This window comes from Haliotis cracherodii, unplaced genomic scaffold, assembly GCF_022045235.1.
Source record: "Haliotis cracherodii isolate W230 unplaced genomic scaffold, xgHalCrac1.p SCAF_13, whole genome shotgun sequence".
Taxonomy (NCBI): Eukaryota; Metazoa; Mollusca; class Gastropoda; order Lepetellida; family Haliotidae; genus Haliotis; species Haliotis cracherodii.
In genome coordinates this window covers 32,710,893-32,730,471 of record NW_027266268.1, presented here as the reverse complement: position 1 = coordinate 32,730,471, position 19,579 = coordinate 32,710,893, and the positions used below count along the sequence as shown (strand labels likewise).

Sequence of the window (19,579 nt, the reverse complement as noted above, 5' to 3'; positions counted from 1 at the left end):
AGAGTTGACATTCACTCCATATACTGATCTATCCAATGTTGACATTCAATACATATACTGATCTATCCACTGTTGCCATTCAATCCACATTCTGATCTACCCACTGTTGACATTCAATACACATACTGATCTATCCAATGTTGACATTCAATCCACATACTGATCTATTCACTGTTGCCATTCAATCCATGTAATCATCTATCCAATGTCGACATTCAATCGACATACTGATCTATTCACTGTTGCCATTCAATCCATATACTCATCTATCCATATCGAAATTCAATCCACATACTGATCTAGCCAATGTTGACATTCAATCCACATACGTAGCTGGCCAATGTTGACATTCAATCCACATACGGATCTGGCAAATGTTGACATTCAATCCATGTACTGATCTGGCAAATGTTGACATTCAATCCATGTACTGACCTATCCAATGTTGACATTCAATCCACATACAGATCTATCCAATGTTGACATTCAATCCACAGACTGATATATCCAATGTTGACATTCAATCCACATACTAATATAGCCAATGTTGACATTCAATCCACTTACTGATCTATCCAATGTTGACATTCAATCAACTTACTGATCTATCCAATGTTGACATTCAATCCACATACAGATCTATCCAATGTTGACATTGAATCCACAGACTGATATAGCCAATGTTGACATTCAATCCACATACTGATATAGCCAATGTTGACATTCAATCCACATACTGATCCACCCAGTTTTGACATTCAAACCACATACTGATCTAGCCAATGTTGACATTCAATCCACATACTGATCTGGCCAATGTTGACATTCAATCCACATACTGATCTAGCCAATGTTGACATTCAATCCACATACTGATCTATCGAATGTTGACATTCAATCCACATACTGACCTAGCCAATGTTGACATTCAATCCACATACTGGTTTCATAGTCTTCACAGAAACTTGAAGCTAGTCGTGGACTAGTCATCATCATCAAAATCGAAACTAGGGAGAGACGGCATGGACCAACCGCCCCCGCCCCCACCCCTGCCCCCCCTACACTTGCATATGATCACGGAAACTATGATGGTAATAGCTGCAAAGACACCAAAACAGATCCAGACGATGGCTCCTACACTCAAGCCCCCACCTGCAAACAAACAATGGAATCATAAATACATCACTTACAACGTGAACAAATGTTTTTCTATGCCACGCTCGGCAATATTCCAGCTATTTCACACTCGGCAATATTCCAGCTATATCACACTCAGCAATATTCCAGCTATATCGCACTCGGCAATATTCCAGCTATATCACACTCGGCAATATTCCAGCTATATCACACTCGGCAATATTCCAGCTATATCACACTCGGCAATATTCCAGCTATATCACACTTGGCAATATTCCAGCTATATCACACTCGGCAATATTCCAGCTATATCACACTCGGCAATATTCCAGCTATATCACACTCGGCAATATTCCAGCTATATCACACTCGGCAATATTCAAGCTATATCACACTCGGCAATATTCCAGCTATATCACACTCGGCAATATTCTAGCTATATCACACTCGGCAATATTCCAGCCATATCACACTCGGCAATATTCAAGCTATATCACACTCGGCAATATTCGAGCTATATCACACTCGGCAACATTCCAGCTATATCACAGCAGCCAGAATTTAATATCAAGTCTAGGGCCCACTTGTACAAAACGATCTTAGCGCTAAGATGATCTTAACTCCAATACTATGATTCAGCTTTGCAAAGCATGCACCAGTGCAACTGATTTTTAAAAAATGCAATATTCATATGTACATGCACCAAGAGCATGTAAACAAATCTCATATTTGTGTCAGCCTGACCCTTATTTGTACCCACAAAAAATAAAAAAATAATTTTTGAACACACTCAAGGTTTATTACTAAATTACATCACTAGTCCCTGTAATTTGTCACACTTTCTTGGGCTTGACGTCGTCAAACTGTGAGTATTTAGAATAGTGTGCCAATGTTGCTATTATGTTTTGCTGCAATTGTCATTAATCTAAGTGACACTGGCAGCAGACCAGCCTGTTTCAATTCTGATAATTTTTGGCCCAGGGTGACATCTGGTTTTGTTTGGTGCAACTTAGTTTTCATGTCCACATATACCTGCTGCAAGTTAAACTAATTCCTTAAATCAAGCCCTGAAGTCTGACCAGGCTTAACTTATAACTGTCAGCGGAACAAACGTCTCATGCCATTGGGTACAATGACATGCAATCAGAGAAATCAGTGGCCTGACAACCTGATCATTTTTGCTTCGACCAGTACTTGAGTCATGAGTGAGTGAGTGAGTTTTGTTTTACGCCGCTTTTAGCAATATTTTAGCAATATCACAGCGGGGGACACCAGAAAAGGAGCTTGACACATTGTACCCATGTCAGGATTCGAACCCAGGTCTTCGGTGTGACGAGCGAACGCTTTAACCACGAGGCTACCCGACCGCCCCTCTTGAGTCATGAAGTCACCTGAAGCCTGCCTCCTGCTGGTCACTGTGATCTCACCTTTCTCACTGAGGTCATAGTTGTCCCATATCTTGATATAGAAGCCATGTTTGTCTTTGTCCACGGGGCCGGTGCGGATGGCCTTGAAAGATACCTCCTCTCCATCAGTACAGAAATCTTCTGGCATTGGCTCAGAGCATTTGACACTCTGCAACAGATGACATCAGACTCAGCCTCCTTCCTGGGACGGATATTACTCGGCCCCCTTCCTTGGACGGACATTACTCGGCCCCCTTCCTGGGACGGACATTACTCGGCCCCCTTCCTTGGACGGACATTACTCAGCCCCCTTCCTGGGACGGACATTACTAAGCCCCTTTCCTGGGATGGACATAACTCAGCCCCCTTCCTGGGACAGACATTACTCAGGCCCCTTCCTGGGACGGACATTATTCAGCCCCCTTCCTGGGACGGATATTACCCAGCCCCCTTCCTGGGACGGACATTACTAAGCCCCTTTCCTGGGACGGACATAACTCAGCCCCCTTCCTGGGACAGACATTACTAAGCCCCCTTCCTGGGACAGACATTACTCAGGCCCCTTCCTGGGACGGACATTATTCAGCCCCCTTCCTGGGACGGATATTACCCAGCCCCCTTCCTGGGACGGACATTACTCAGCCCCCTTCCTGGGACGGACATAACTCAGCCCCCTTCCTGGGACGGACATAACTCAGCCTCCTTCCTGGGACGGACATTACTCAGCCTCCTTCCTGGGACGGACATTACTCAGTCCCCTTCCTGGGACGGACATTACTCAGCCTCCTTCCTGGGACGGACATTACTAAGCCTCCTTCCTGGGACGGACATTACTCAGCCTCCTTCCTGGGACGGACATAACTCAGCCTCCTTCCTGGGACGGACATTACTCAGCCTCCTTCCTGGGACGGACATTACTCAGCCTCCTTCCTGGGACGGACATTATTCAGCCCCCTTACTGGGTCGGATATTACTCAGTCCCCTTCCTGGGACGGACATTACTCAGCCTCCTCAGCAGATAAAACTATGGCACATCTCACCGATATCACCTTGATCAGGACGGATTTCCTTTATGACATCACCTTAATCGGGACGGATTACCTTTATGTCATCACCTTGAACGGGACAGATTACCTTTATGATATCACCTTGATCGGGACAGATTACCTTTATGTCATCACCTTGATCAGGATGGATAACCTTTATGTCATCACCTTGAACGGGACAGATTACCTTTATGATATCACCTTGATCGGGACGGATTACCTTTATGTCATCACCTTGAACGGGACAGATTACCTTTATGATATCACCTTGATCGGGACGGATTACCTTTATGTCATCACCTTGAACGGGACAGATTTCCTTTATGACATCACCTTGATCGGGACAGATTACCTTTATGTCATCACCTTGAACGGGACAGATTACCTTTATGATATCACCTTGATCGGGACAGATTACCTTTATGTCATCACCTTGATCGGGACAGATTACCTTTATGATATCACCTTGATCGGGACAGATTACCTTTATGTCATCACCTTGATCGGGACGGATTACCTTTATGACATCACCTTGATCGGGACAGATTACCTTTATGACATCCCCTTGAGAGGGAAGGATTACCTTTATGACATCACCTTGATCAGGACTGATTTCCTTTATGACATCACCTTGATCGGGACAGATTACCTATATGTCATCACCTTGATCGGGGTGGATAACCTTAATGACATCCCCTTGATAGGGACGGATTACCTTTATGACATCACCTTGATCAGGACTGATAACCTTTATGACTTCCTCTTGATCGGGACGGATTACCTTAATGACATCCCCTTGATAGGGACGGATTACCTATATGTCATCACCTTGATCAGGACTGATAACCTTTATGACATCCTCTTGATCGGGATGTATTACCTATATGTCATCACCTTGATCGGGACAGATTACCTATATGTCATCACCTTGATCGGGACAGATTACCTTTATGACATCACCTTGTTCAGGGTGACCATGGTACATGATGAGTTCGTATGTTGAACATGACCTATCCCTGGGCCACTCCTCGAACGTCACACAGATCTTGCTCTTCTCGCTGTCCTGTACATCACGGTATGTGAATGTCTTCACACAGCTGGTGGTATTGATGCTGTCCACTATCTTCAAGTGCATCTTGCTCTTTTGCAGGTAGTGTGTGGTTCCGCAGTTATGTAACATGAAAGCTGCAAAATTACAAAAGAGAGCCTCAGACGGACGGACGGACCGACAGACAGACAGCATGTTACCATAATTTAAGAAGCATCTAGCATGCTTTGTGTAGAAGCAGTTATCTTGGGTGAGTGACTGAGTATGGTGTTATGCTGCTTTTAGCAATACTCCTACAGTACTATGGCATGGGACACCAGAAATGGGATTCACACATTGTAGTGTTGACGGGCGAACACTTTAACCACTAGGCCACCCCATCGCCCCTACAGCAGTTGGGTTTGTACATACACTGACTACAAAATTATAACCATGATAGTAATAATGGCTGTTTCAATATTTAAGACAAATGTGATGACATAAATTAGAACTGGAACGCACCAACTCTGACCTGACTGGTAATTCTGGCCACATCAAGGAGGAGGGCGACATCCTGTACCCTGGCATCTGGCAGGGTGGTCTCCAGCACGATCTTCACGTTCGCAGCCCTCCTGGAACACCACTCCATCGTGTCAGTGTGGCAGTCCAGGATCTGCGGCACATACGTTCAGTTAGTGGATCACTCTTGTCTAACTTCTTTGATAGGCATTTAGAAGAAGCCATCAACATCAAAAGACTTCAGCCCTCAATCAACCGTGACCAAGGCTATTACATACCCCTGGCATACCATCAACTCATCAAAGACCCCAATCAGCCATAATCCCGTTGTTTACATTACTGGCTTCATCCTTTGTATCATGGCACTGACTTCACCCATGGTCATCATCACTGCCCTTGTGTGTACACAGCAGGCTTCGCTACTCCAGTATATCTACCCTACTGTATAAACATTGCCTCCGACGTGTATATATACTTGCTTACTGCACTCTGTTATCTGGCTAAAAATAGATTACAACATTACTTAACCCAAAATAACATCATAAACCCAGATCAAAGCTGTTTCACTCCTGGCCGCTCAACCCTAGATAACCTCGCCCGACTAGAACAAGATATTAAGACAGGACAACTAAATAAACAATATACCACAGGCATCTTCTTAGACTTCTCTAAAGCTTTCGACATGGTAAGGCACGATGGGCTAATACAAAAACTTAAAAAAATAGGACTCAAAGGTCAGATAATAAACTACATCCAGGACTTCCTAAACAATCGTAAAATAACCGTGGGTATAGACCAAACTCTATCGGACCAATGTCCCCTAGAAAATGGTACTCCACAGGGCAGTATACTCAGCCCCACCCTCTTCAATATAATGATAAACGATCTCTTCGAGGGCCTATCCCCTAAAGTAAACACATCAAAATTCGCGGATGATGGAGCCATCTGGATCCGCACTAAAAGCATGAACATGGTCCAAAATTTACTCCAAAAATCTCTTAATAAAATACAACAATGGGCTGACAAATGGGGCTTCTCCCTTAACTCAGAAAAAACAACAGGAATAGTATTCAAACATAAAAACATGAAACCTGCCTCCCCAATCCTCCAGCTAAACAATCAAACAATCAAATTTCAAAAACAAACCAAATTCTTAGGACTTATTTTCGATGAACATCTCACCTGGGATGCTCACATCCAAAACCTAACAACTAAATGCAGTAAAGACCTAAACACCCTAAGATGCCTAACTGGCTCTAACTGGGGAGCATCCAAAGATACCCTCCTCTCTCTCTACATATCACTAATTAGATCAAAACTAGACTACGGCTGCGCCATATACAACACCCTAAACAACTCTCTATCTAAAAAACTTGACTCAATACAATATCAGGCTCTCAAACTAATTACACGCACCCAACATGGCACCTCCTACACCTCACTTCAGGCCTTAACAGGAGAAATGCCACTAAGTCTACGCAGGGAACAGCTAAGCTTAAATTTCTGGGCCGCGTCCCAATCAAACCCTCTCATCCAAAACTTAATAAACCAAAACATCAGCCCCCAAAACCAAGCTCCAGCTCGTAAACACCCCTTACTTACCCCAATATCCCAAAGAATAACAAACTACCTAAATGAACACCAAATTAAAAATCTTAAACAAAACTGCAAACAATCAAATATCTTCACCCCTAAACTTAAAATACCCAAAATAGACACAACACTAGCTAGCCAAATAAATAAACAAACCGACCCAAACATAGCTAAAACTACCACACTAGCATGCATACACGAAAATTGGCCAAATTGGTGTCACATTTACACGGACGGATCCTCAAATCCGACCTCCAAACACACAGGTTTCGGAGTCCATACCACACAACCAACTAAAACCACACAATCCTTCGGACTCCCAAACAACCAATCAATATTCACGGCAGAACTAATGGGCATGGCCTCAGCCCTCCATAATCAAGAATAAAAAAAACACAAAAAAATCCTAATACTTACCGACTCCCTAAGTGGACTGCAAGCCCTCCAAAACAAAAATACCAAAAACCGACCTAAATTAATAAATCAAATACTTAAAAGCTCCAACGACCTAACTAAGGCAGGCAAACAAATAACCTTCTTGTGGATACCCGCCCACGTAGGAATATACGGTAATGAAAACGCCGATAAAGCAGCTAAACTATCCCTCAAAATCCCAGAAAAAAGGTTAAACTTACCCATCTCAAAATCAGAAATTAAAAGTGTAAACAAGCAAAAAATCACTAAAAAATGGCATAACCTATATCTAAACTCAAATAGCCAAATCAAAAAAGTGCTCAGCAAACCACTAACCAAACCAAAAATTCTCCATCCATCCAAAAAAATCGACAGAGTAATCACTAAACTCCAAACAGGACACACCAACCTAAATAACCACCTAAAAAAATTTAAAAAACACACTACAGGTAACTGCCCACACTGCAAACAACCAGAAACCCCAGAACACGCACTCATCCACTGCACACACTACCTAACACATCGAACCGCATTACAAACCACCCTCAATCTAAACAAGGCTCTAACTCTAGAAGAAATACTAAACGCACAAAATAAACTAGAAAACTTCAAGGCCTTAGGCGTATTCTTAATAAAAACGGAACTAATAAAACGCATCTAAAAACACAATAACCTACCAAATCAAAATCACATAAACAAACAAACATCCACCATACCCAGCTCCCTTAGTTCTCCTCCCCAATCCCATCGGCATCTATTCCAAATCTCAAAATTCCCAAATTCTATATAAGCAACCCTTAAAACCCCCCTCTTGGGTTGCACAGACCACCTTCGCCCCTTTCGGAAACACATTAAATGGCCTGGCCGGGCCCGTGTGCGAAATACGCATCAGTCGGAAAGCGCACGTTAAATCTCCAAAGTAAGTAAGTAAGTAAGTAACTCTGTTATCACTTGCTTGATAACGGTGTTAGAACCTACACTGAAACGTCGCTCTTAATTGTAATAAAGAAGTTGTTCATCCATAAATTCTGATCCTTACTTAGCACTCTTGTCTAACCGATGTTATATTTGGGATAACACTTTCTTAGTAAAGTGCAGATTCTCGTACTTTTTTGGGTTGAGTCCCGTCCGGGATTCGAAGCCACACTTGCCAGCGATCTATTCATAGCTTTTGGCGATGGGAGCCGCGCCAATTTACACTTGTCAGAGGGGTACTCAAAGTACGTGACCTAGACTACCAGTTGTCAGACTTTCATTTTTGTGGAAGCCTCAGTGGCTAAGTGGGTTAGATCGCTGACTTTGTGTGCTGGCGATTAGGTGCCTCACTCTGGCAAGTGTGGGTTTTGTTCCCGGATGGGACTCAACCCAAAAAAGTACAAGAATCTGTACTTTACTAAGAAAGTGTTATCCAAAATATAACATCGGTTACATTTGACCACTTTCTAAATGGTATTGTGTATTCATCAATCTCTTGTCTGTTAAACATATTGTCACAATGGTTGCACAACTTATGACACTCAGTATACATTCTGTCCATACTTACTCTCTGTGCAGAGCAGTCTGTTGTGACAATTGTTGCATAACTTATGACACTCAGTATACATTCTGTCCATACTCACCCTCTCTGCAGAGTAGTCTGTTGTAACAATTGTTGCATAACTTATGACACTCAGTATACATTCTGTCCATACTCACCCTCTCTGCAGAGTAGTCTGTTGTGACAATTGTTGCATAACTTATGACACTCAGTATACATTCTGTCCATACTCACCCTCTCTGCAGAGTAGTCTGTTGTGACAATTGTTGCATAACTTATGACACTCAGTATACATTCTGTCCATACTCACCCTCTCTGCAGAGTAGTCTGTTGTGACCGGGACATTCGTCATAGAGGCATCAAATGTGTAATACTTGAGACGCAGCGAACATCGGTAGAAGTGGACTAATTGTTCGTTGATACAGACAACCTTGGACCCTGACATGAACGCTTGGAAGCACGGAAAGTAACCACTCAGATTCTTGTCAGCATTGCTGTTGCCACTTCGCTCCACCTTGAACTGGTTCTCGTCGTCGAGGTGCACCTTGTAGCTACAGGTGTCCTCCGTGTCCATGTACACTGGAAAGAAACAGTGCAACATTTAACAGAGTAAACTGCAGGGACTGCCTCAGTTCACCTAGCTGTGAATGGGTACCCGGTAGGATGAGATGGCAATGTGGTTGTTAACCTTCTAGCGCCTAACAGGCAGCTTTTGCTGTATACTCCCCAGGGAGATGAGAATGATCCTTGAGTGCACAATGATCCATTGATCGGGGTAATAATACCGCTTTGGGCTCATCCTCGACAATCGATGGTATAACATGTCTACTCACCTTCCCGAGGCAAGAGAGTTAAGTGACTTTAAAAGTCCAGTTTCTACCCTTGCCGAACTAGGCTGGAATTCCTGGACCCGCTGACTTTAAAAGTCCAGTTTCTACCCTTGCCGAACTAGGCTGAAATTACTGGACCCGATGACTTGAAAAGACCAGTTTCTACCCTTGCCAAACTAAGCTGGAATTCCTGGACCCGAAGACTTTAAAAGTCCAGTTTCTACCCTTGCCGAACTAGGCTGGAATTCCTGGACCAGATTACTTTAAAAGTCCAGTTTCTACCCTTGCCGAACTAGACTGGAATTCCTGGACCCAATGACTTTAAAAGTCCAGTTTCCACCCTTGCCGAACTAGGCTGGAATTCCTGGACCCGATGACTTTAAAAGTCCAGTTTCTACCCTTGCCGAACTAGACTGGAATTCCTGGACCCGATGACTTTAAAAGTCCAGTTTCTACCCTTGCGGAACTAGGCTGGAATTCCTGGACCCAATGACTTTAAAAGTCCAGTTTCTACCCTTGCCGAACTAGGCTGGAATTACTGGACCCAATGACTTGAAAAGACCAGTTTCTACCCTTGCCAAACTAAGCTGGAATTCCTGGACCCGCTGACTTTAAAAGTCCAGTTTCTACCCTTGCCGAACTAGGCTGGAATTCCTGGACCCGATGACTTTAAAAGTCCAGTTTCTACCCTTGCCGAACTAGACTGGAATTCCTGGACCCGATGACTTTAAAAGTCCAGTTTCTACCCTTGCCGAACTAGGCTGGAATTCCTGGACCCGATGACTTTAAAAGTCCAGTTTCTACCCTTGCGGAACTAGACTGGAATTCCTGGACCCGATGACTTTAAAAGTCCAGTTTCTACCCTTGCGGAACTAGGCTGGAATTCCTGGACTAGATGACTTTAAAAGTCCAGTTTCCACCTTGCCAAATGAGGCTGGAATTACTGGGCTCGATTGTAGCGCCACCAGTAGCTATAATTCCAGCTAAGTGACGGGGGCTGTAAATAATAATCCAAGCCTAGACCAGACAATCCAGGGATTGAGATCATGAGCATTGATCCATGCATTTGCAACACGATGACATGCATCAACCAAATCAGCAAGCCTGATCAACCAATCCCATTAGTCGCCAGCATTGGTTGTTAATCATTGGGAGCTCGGACTGATACAAGTTATCCAACAGCAGTAGTCACATTTCTTTATATCATTCTGAAACAAGACGAGCAACATACCAACATGTAGTTTTCCATGGACATTGCCTGACAGCAGGATCACCACACAGATTGCAAACAGCCACAGACTCCCGACACCAGTCATCTTGTACTGCAATACAAGGAATCTGCCATGCGCCAATATCAAGCAGATCTGAAACCAATTCATGAAATTCATCGAGATGTCATCAATCTGTACCCTTCCAGATGATCTTGTTTTGCAAATACACATTAAGAGAAATTCCCCCTGAGGCCTTGATTTTTGTAAAGTTGTTTAAAGGCATTTAGAAGGGATGCTCTTCTGGGTGTTGGGGTTGGGGTGGTTGTTCTAATGGGGGACACTGCTACTTGTAAAATAAGACCTATTCACATATCACATGTTAAATCATATTTGGTAGGTAGAAATTAGTAGGTGGAGTCACAAAACTACCCCTACCCCTATTTAAACCTGGTAGCCAACATATGCACAAACATTACAATATTTAAAAAAAATGTCTCATAAACAAAGGGCACCAATTAGATGCATGCATCTCTGATTCGTATACATTATTTCTTGAAGAAATAGTGAACGGTTTATGAGTTATGTATCGGAAACTAGGTTTAATAACAGACGAACACACAGTAACAATCAGGGGTATTTGTTATATTAAATACGGTACATGCCCCGAATCCTGTGCATTCCAGTCATAACTGTATTTCAGTCGGAAATGTACTCTTTAGGTTCAATGTATACATATTTCAAGATTTCGACACCTAACACAAGAGGACAAATGTCATTCAGAATCTAAGTACTACCAACAGATTACATACGACATCAGTAGTAACAGGTTTCTATAATCGGTTCATTCAGATCCACATCTTTGCTGAATAACTTCCGTACTCGGAAGACGAAACGACCCCAGCAACCGAAACCGTAATCACTGTTGAATAGGAACGGCGTTTATGAACTTCTCGTCAACAACTGCCTTTGTAAAGCATTGGTTAGATATAGTTCGTTAAACTGTCAAACCGGCCTACCTGTGTACCCTTCGTCTCCTTTCTCACCCGCCCACACTATGGGGTTACTAAGTTTGTTACCGACGGGAGTTCAGATCGCGGTCAGGCATGACTGGGCCACCTATTCGTTTGCGCTGAGAGAGAGGTTGTCCTTTTTTCATAGACGGGACCCCGGCAAGAGGCTATTTTTAATCTGGGCGAGGAGCGAAGATGTTTCTATTGTGGCACAATTAAGGCGATATGTGTGGACGAATTTTGTATGATAGTGCGTACAATTTGTTTTATAATTTTATAATTTGTTTTCTGAGTAAACGATATATGTAGACCTCACTGATATTCAGAAGAACATGACACTGCACTGGACACGGAATGTAGTTTTATTCGTTTGGCAGTGATATCTGGCCAAACATATCAGTAAAATTCTGTATGCTTTGAATTCATATACAGGACCGTGTTACTACCACTACTACTACTAAAAAAACCTTGCAGACTTCTGCCTCGTACGCGAGTTTGTTTGTTATTATTATGATTTGTTACATGGTCCTGTGGTTCACATAAACAGATGTCGTCATTCTGCTAAATGGTTTCTATTACATCACATATCGTTCAGTAAGTGGAGCGAATTACGTCACCAAACCAATGACCACATCAGACATTCGATGACGTCATGTTTCGTCACTACCCGGATTTATTACCCATATGGTTAAAAATAACCGAGTTAATAAAAATGGTATGTGCACTAGTGCAAATATCACTTCACGCGCACAAGTGTATCGTTTGCCTCATCCGCACGTCATTTTTGACTTCATTCGAATCGTATTGTGACGTAAGGTCGAAATGATGTCACACTAGAAACGACACCATAGCTGAAGATTGTTGACGTCATTCGACAAAGTGTGTTTTTCTGAGACGGCCGCCGTGTAATAAAGACGTTATTACACTCGCACGTGTGTCCCAAACAATTTTACGAAGCTCTTTATTTGCTCGGGAAATACAAGAACTCTGACACTAGTTTCGTAAAATCAGTATGAAACACATACTCGTATAATAATCTATATGTTACAGTGCATATATTTCATTACACTTTTTATATATTTAACAAATTAAACTTAAACTGGGAAATTCTAAAATTCGAAAGTCGCTAGACCAGTATTTCTCGTTTTTATCGCCACTGGTCGACCATGACGGCTGCTCCTGGGCAAGCTCATTCACGCGAACAGTAAATTACGTAATCACAGATAAAGTCGGCGCGTTCGTCCGCCCCGGCCCTTGTTCTATTAATAATGTTTTGTTACCAGCTGGCGCACGTTTTGACCATCATCTAAAACCATAATTAAAATAAACTCTTGTTAGGCAATACTGATACTATTCTATTACCACCTGTTTTTTCTGTAGTAAACTTGGACAGCCTAGCGCAGATAACAGAGACCGAAATTACAACTTCCAAGTAATTGTTAATGTGATAAGAGTAGAGCTGTGGGGGTATATAACACCTTGGGGTCGGTCCTCAGCACACTTATTGGGATCACCCCACAAGGCTGTCTTATATATATCCTATTATCTATCGTGTATTCCTTATTCAATATGCAATTGTAAGTATACCACTGTGCCAGATTTGCTGGAAGTTGTCCTGGAAACGTTGCTGGAACATATAGAGAAAGAAATACGTATTTGATACCATACACTTGAAATAACTATATGTCTCCTTTCCCTAATCTACACGATACGTGATGATCCGGGGTAAAATAGGTCTTCAGCAACCCATGCTTGCGGTAAAAGGCGACTATGCTTGTCGTAAGAGGCGACTAACGGGACGAGATCGGGTGGTCAGGCTCGCTGACTTGGTTGAAGCATGTCATCGTATCCCAATTGCCTGGATCGATGCTCATGATATCAATCACCGGATTTTCTGGTCCATCCTCGATTATTTAGAGACCGCCGTCATATAGCTGGAATATTGCTGAGTGCGACGTTAAACAACAAACAAAACAAAACAGACAAATCCTTAGCTGTGTAACACAATTTACCTGACCTTGTTCATCATACAATCACATCATATCATAACATTTTTTAGGTAAACGACACTTTGGGATTGTCAAAATATGTGACCAATACTTTACACATCTTGTTATAGCATATACATGAATGGAGTATCGGCCACACTCACCTAACACTGCAGTGTTCGATGCAGACAGTTTTAGATTAGAAAAAACGTTTTCATGCCTACACTTGACCCTTATCCAATTTGTCTACCTTTTCGAAACCCTAAAGGGGGGCACGGTGGCCCAGTCGTCTAAAGCGCCGCGACTCGCTGTGCAGAGTTGCGTCCCTTGGGCACACCAGAAACCTATGATTGTGGGTTCGAATCCCGGTTCGCCCCGATTATATTTCTAGGTTTGTCAGCACCATACCCGTGCTCGTGGGTTTCACCGAAGTGGTAAACGTCTGCATCACTTAGGCCTTTCCTCCCACATTAAGCTGACACGCCGTGATATAACTGGAATACTGTTAAAAGCGGCGTTAAACTCACTCACTCGAACCCCCAAACTTCAACAACGTACATTATCATGGCATTATCGGTTCCTCAAAGTTTGAAGAAGAAATCTGGTGAAACCGGTTGCAAAGAGTAAACTTCTCAAAATATTTAGCCATGCCTTCTTGGCCTGCAGTGCTTCAAGTCTGCCGTTTTAGACCAATTATAAGCTATATTGTTAAGACAAAAACGCAGATAGCTGTAACAAGGAACAACGGCAACTACAAAACCATTTCTCAAAACGAGATGATCCACCACAATTTTTTAATTTTTCAAGTTTCACAGAAATGTTGAAGAATATTTAATTCTTTTAGAAATAAAAAAAAAGCATCATCACCAAACAGTATCAAATCTTCAGCAACTATAAGAAGTAGAAGGTGAATTACATCTAGATGTAACTTCACACCAACTGGACTCTTCTTTTATAGCACAAGAACTAACTTATTTATGAAAAGCTGAAACAGGAACGGGCTTATCACACAGCCTCAGCGAACACCAATAGAACAATTAAATGCGCCAGACATGTTGTAGTTCTGTTGGTTATTTAATCAATCACACATCAATCACTGGATTGTCTGGTCCAGACTCGATTATTTTCAGGCCGACATCATATAGCTGGAATATTGCTGAGTGCGGCGTAAAACAACTACCTTCATTGTTGAGAAAAATACGACGTGACATCATAAATAATTATTGTTTATAACGTCGCAAATTTATAACATTTCGTCACCTGAAAAATAGGGTAAATTCAGGGGTAAAACTGTATCCCTGAAAACTTTAAACATTAAATATGTCGACTACTTTCGTGATAGCTTCGATGATATGAATGTCTATTAATAATAATGAGATTGACGGGTTACATCAATCATAAAAGACACAGATCAGCAAGGAAATCAATCAAGGATGACTAACCGGTCATTAGTTCTCGGTATTTTCCGATCACGCACAAACATGAGTTCATGGTCTAATGTGGTTTTTAATTACTAAAAATGTTTTATCAGGAGATATGACAAAAGCGGGTCAGACTCGAACACTTTTAAAAGATAGTTTCAGCGTTAGGAGAGTGGTGCGGGTTTTACAATCAGTTGATCGAGTCGAATCTTGGTGGTTTCTATTACCCACTCTGTGACGAGCCTTTCCTGTCTTGTTGTGTTCAAGTAAGTCGGGTAGCCTAGTGGTTAACGCGTACGCTCGTCACGCCGAAGACCCGGGTTCGATTCCCGACGTGGGGACAATGTGAGAAACCCATTTCTGTTGTAACCTGCCGTGATATTGCTGGAATATTGCTGACAGCGGCGTTAAACCATACTCACTCACTCAAGTAGTTGCGTTTTGAGAGATGGAATGAATCTTAGTAGAGAAAATGTGAATATCAAACCTTGTTTGTGTTATTAGCAAAATGTTACTATGACAAGATGTTTTAATTACTATCCTCCAACTGGGAGATAAAGTATGGCTCCACTTAACGGCGCGTGCTGTAGGGAAAAGTGAATAGTTAGGCCAGATGTTTCAAGGGCCTTATTACACCGCTGATGAATTGCCACATTTTACCTACACATTCCGTCCCTGTAATGGCCACAGAGTGCTTAAAGTTCCTGTCCACGCTAACCGGCTTTAAGGTATGTCAATCCAACAGATAGGCCAACTGACCCACTTCCAATTTCGCTACGGGCAATCAAGCTACTCCGTCTCAACGTAACAAAATTAATTTGATACGGACACTGACATGACAACCCCTACTTCTCAACAATTAAGAAGTAACAGTTATAAATACCCCCTTTGATTTGCAGGAGGATGGGGTTTTCATAGTAAAACAAACTCAACGCATAAAATAGTCAATGAAGAAGAGGGGGTTTATTGTATTATAGGCCCCCGGCCCACATTCAAACGTTACATAGTAAACAAAAGATTCAGCCACTTACGCAAACAAACGTTACATGCAATATCACATCAGTTCGGATATAGTGAGTGGGTGAGATTGGTTTTACGCCGCTTATAGCAATATTCCAGCAATATCATGGCGGGGGACACCAGAAATGGGCTTGACACATTGTACCATGCATGTCGGAAATCGAACCTGATTGAAATTTCTGGTTGTCTCTTTGGTTGTATACTGTATAAATTGAACTGTCAAATCACTAAAGGTTGGATATATAAACATAGAGTGAATTTAATTTCCTTTAATTTAATTACATGACATACATGTTCTCTCGTTTTTATTGGTACGGTTCTGCATCTCCTCGGCACTGACTGGATAAGTGTACGAATTATGTCCTGCGGAATTCTGCGCCATTCTGCTTGTAACGCGTTGGCCAGTTGTGGGAATGTCTGCAGCGTATTCTGACGTTGACGTACACGTCGATCGAGTTCATCCCAGAGGTGTTCGATTGGGTTGAGATCTGGAGATCTCGACGGCCAGGGCAAGACGTTGATGTTGGCACTATGAAGGTAGTCTACCGTGATACGAGCTGTGTGCGATGGAGCATTGTCCTGTTGAGACAGCTTCCTCTGGCGGTCAATGATTGGAAGAAGGTGAGGTTGAAGAAATTGATTCATGTAGCGATGTGTTGTCAAATTTTCCTGGACCACAACCAAGTTAGATCTCTAAGTGTAGGATATGCCCCGCCCAACCCGCACACCATGACACTATCGAAACCGAATTTGTCGAATTCACCTACACAATGTGGAGCAAAACGCTCATTACGACGACGATAAACACGTTGTCTTCCATCTCGCAGGTGAAGAAGAAATCGTGATTCATCGCTAAGCCACACTCGCCTCCAGTTTCTCAAATTCCAAGGCTATAAGGTATGGCACCAACGCAAGCGTCGCTGTCGATGAATCTGTCGCAAAACAGGGACGATAACTGGTTTTCTGGGTCGGATTCCAGCCTCGCGAAGATGGTACCTGACAGTCTAGTCCGATATCCTCCTCAAACCATGGATGCGTCCTGCAGTCTCCTCAGCTGTGGCATTGCGATGACGTAGGTTGAACAGTCGAATGTAGCGATCCTGTGCAGAGTTGGTGACTCTCGGTCTGCAGTGGAATTGAACTGTGTGTATCGGCCACAAAGGCGGCAAATGGTGCTGTGGTGGACGTTGAAGTGGCGTGCAACAAAAGATTGCGATTCCCCTCTTTGGATACGTCCTATGGCGATGTTCCGATCGGCAGCGCTGAGTCTCGGCATTTTCGAACTTGAAAAATGTTGACAATTGAATGACAAGTTAATGGCTTATGCTTGCCTTTTCATAGCCACTACCACGAGTTACGAATGCCATAACTTGCACGTCCATTTTGCTTTACTGTTTTCCTCCATGACATTTTTTTTAAAGTGTGAAAAAATGCCGTTTAAGATATTGCAAATCGACAATGGCTGCGTTTTGACGCACCGTTTATCGAATATCAGACCACCAACATTTTCCAATAACATATATCCAATTCATATACCAGAATTTTTGTGTAGTCAGGTTCAATGAACTACATACTACCTGTGCGTTTCTTTTTAGAGTGTATTGTATATTTTCGGTAGACGTTGTTCTTGCATTTCTTAAGTTTTGATCCAGAATTTATGGCATCTGGGGGCGGTCAGGTAGCCTAGTGGTTAAAGTGTTCGCTCGTCACGCCGAAGACCCGGGTTCGATTCCCGACATGGGTACAATGACTTGTGTGAAGCCCATTTCTGGTGTCCCCCGCCGTGATATTGCTGGAATATTGCTAAAAGCGGCGTAAAACCATACTCACTCACTCACTCATGGCATCTGATTTGTGAAACTATGTGTAGAGGATACCTTCCACCTTCACCGTAAACCATAGGAATCGGCGTAGAGTGAGTGAGTGAGTGAGTTGGGTTTAACGCCGCTTTTAACATTATTCCAGTTATATCACGGCGTGTCAGCTTAATGTGGGAGGAAAGCCCGAAGTGATGCAGGTCTAAGACGTTTACCACTTCGGTGAAACCCACGAGCACGGGTATGGTGCTGACAAACCTAGAAACATAATTGGGGCGAACCGGGATTCGAACCCACAATCATAGGTTTCTGGCGTTTCCAGGGGACGCAACTCTGCACAGCGAATCGCGGCGCCTTAGACGACTGGGCCACCCGTGCCCCCTCGGCGTAGAGGGACCAACCCCAAGATATTTTTTATATGCCAATAGATGCATTATTTCCAGACAATCAAATTTTTTGAATCCCAATACTTCTGAGCCATAAAGAGAAATTTGTTGTATTTGTGTATCGAAAAGCATAAAAAGGACATTTAGAGGAACATTTCCAAATTTAAAACAAACAACAATTTCTTGAACATAGCTTCTAGATCTGATGCGGATTTCTTAAAATTCATTGTGTTAGAAAATATCAGTCAATGGTATATGTAGGAATAAACAACATTAATTGATTTTCCTTGAGAACATTTTCCATGCGTAGATGTCAAAACACAATGCTTGTCGTTAGAGGCGACTAACGGGATCGGGTGGTCAGGCTCGCTGACTTGGTTGATGCATGTCATTTTCTGGCCCAGACGCGATTATTTACAGACCGCCGCCATATAGCTGGAATATTGCTGAGTACGAAGTTAAATAACAAACAAACAAAACAAAAATACTACAATACTACTCAGCAGCAAAGAGAAGTTTCAGAAGTTCTAATAAGTTAGGGAACATTTGTACACAAATCAGAATTAAGAATTTCAAAATACAATTTATTGATGTAGAAAGAGAAGAGATTACGACTGAGGCTGGGCATTCCTGACACAGTCCATTCAGACGATAAAAAAAGTCTGTGACATCATATCCACAACGAACACATGGAGTAACATCTGAGTCCATAGCTTTCATATGGTGGCCCATAAGCGACATGGAGTCTGTGTTTCCATATTTTGATATTTCATTACATTTATCGTAACCTTTTGCAAATTAACACGATTTGTCTAACAAATATGTGATAAATCATGTGAAAAGAAGATATTGAATCGCTGAAAAACGAAACGAAAATGTCAAAAACTAAAATGAAAATGTCAAAAACACAAAACGAAAATGTCAAAAACTAAAATGAAAATACAAAAAACTATTTCCACCGCGGTCGGGAATCGAACCCGGGCGAGCGAACGCTTTAACCACTACCCGATCGCCCCTTAATTATTAGTAGACCACGGGGACTGACCAATTGCAGTTGTCCTCTGTAACAGTGGTCAGAAACTTTACCAAGCAAAATACATTTGATTGGTTAATGTCTCAGACAACCTGGTTAGTTGTGTTGTGTCATCTGGTAGAGACAGGAGTGCAGCTATGAATATATCAAAGTATAATTCTTACATCTGTAAACAGAAGTCTTA

The 19,579-nt window shown here is 42.4% G+C and overlaps 1 protein-coding gene across 1 annotated transcript; it reads right to left on the bottom strand.

The window, feature by feature from the left end:
• Nucleotides 1-982: 982 nt before the first annotated feature.
• On the bottom strand, nucleotides 983-11,808 carry LOC139458629 (uncharacterized). Its single transcript, XM_071240052.1, has 8 exons — nucleotides 11,737-11,808; nucleotides 10,741-10,873; nucleotides 8,986-9,258; nucleotides 8,762-8,778; nucleotides 5,139-5,289; nucleotides 4,536-4,774; nucleotides 2,565-2,712; nucleotides 983-1,152 (listed from the first exon to the last, which is right to left on the bottom strand). Exons 2-8 carry the CDS (start codon nucleotides 10,823-10,825, stop codon nucleotides 983-985), a joined length of 1,083 nt encoding a protein of 360 aa, XP_071096153.1. The 5' UTR covers nucleotides 10,826-10,873; nucleotides 11,737-11,808.
• Nucleotides 11,809-19,579: the final 7,771 nt, after the last annotated feature.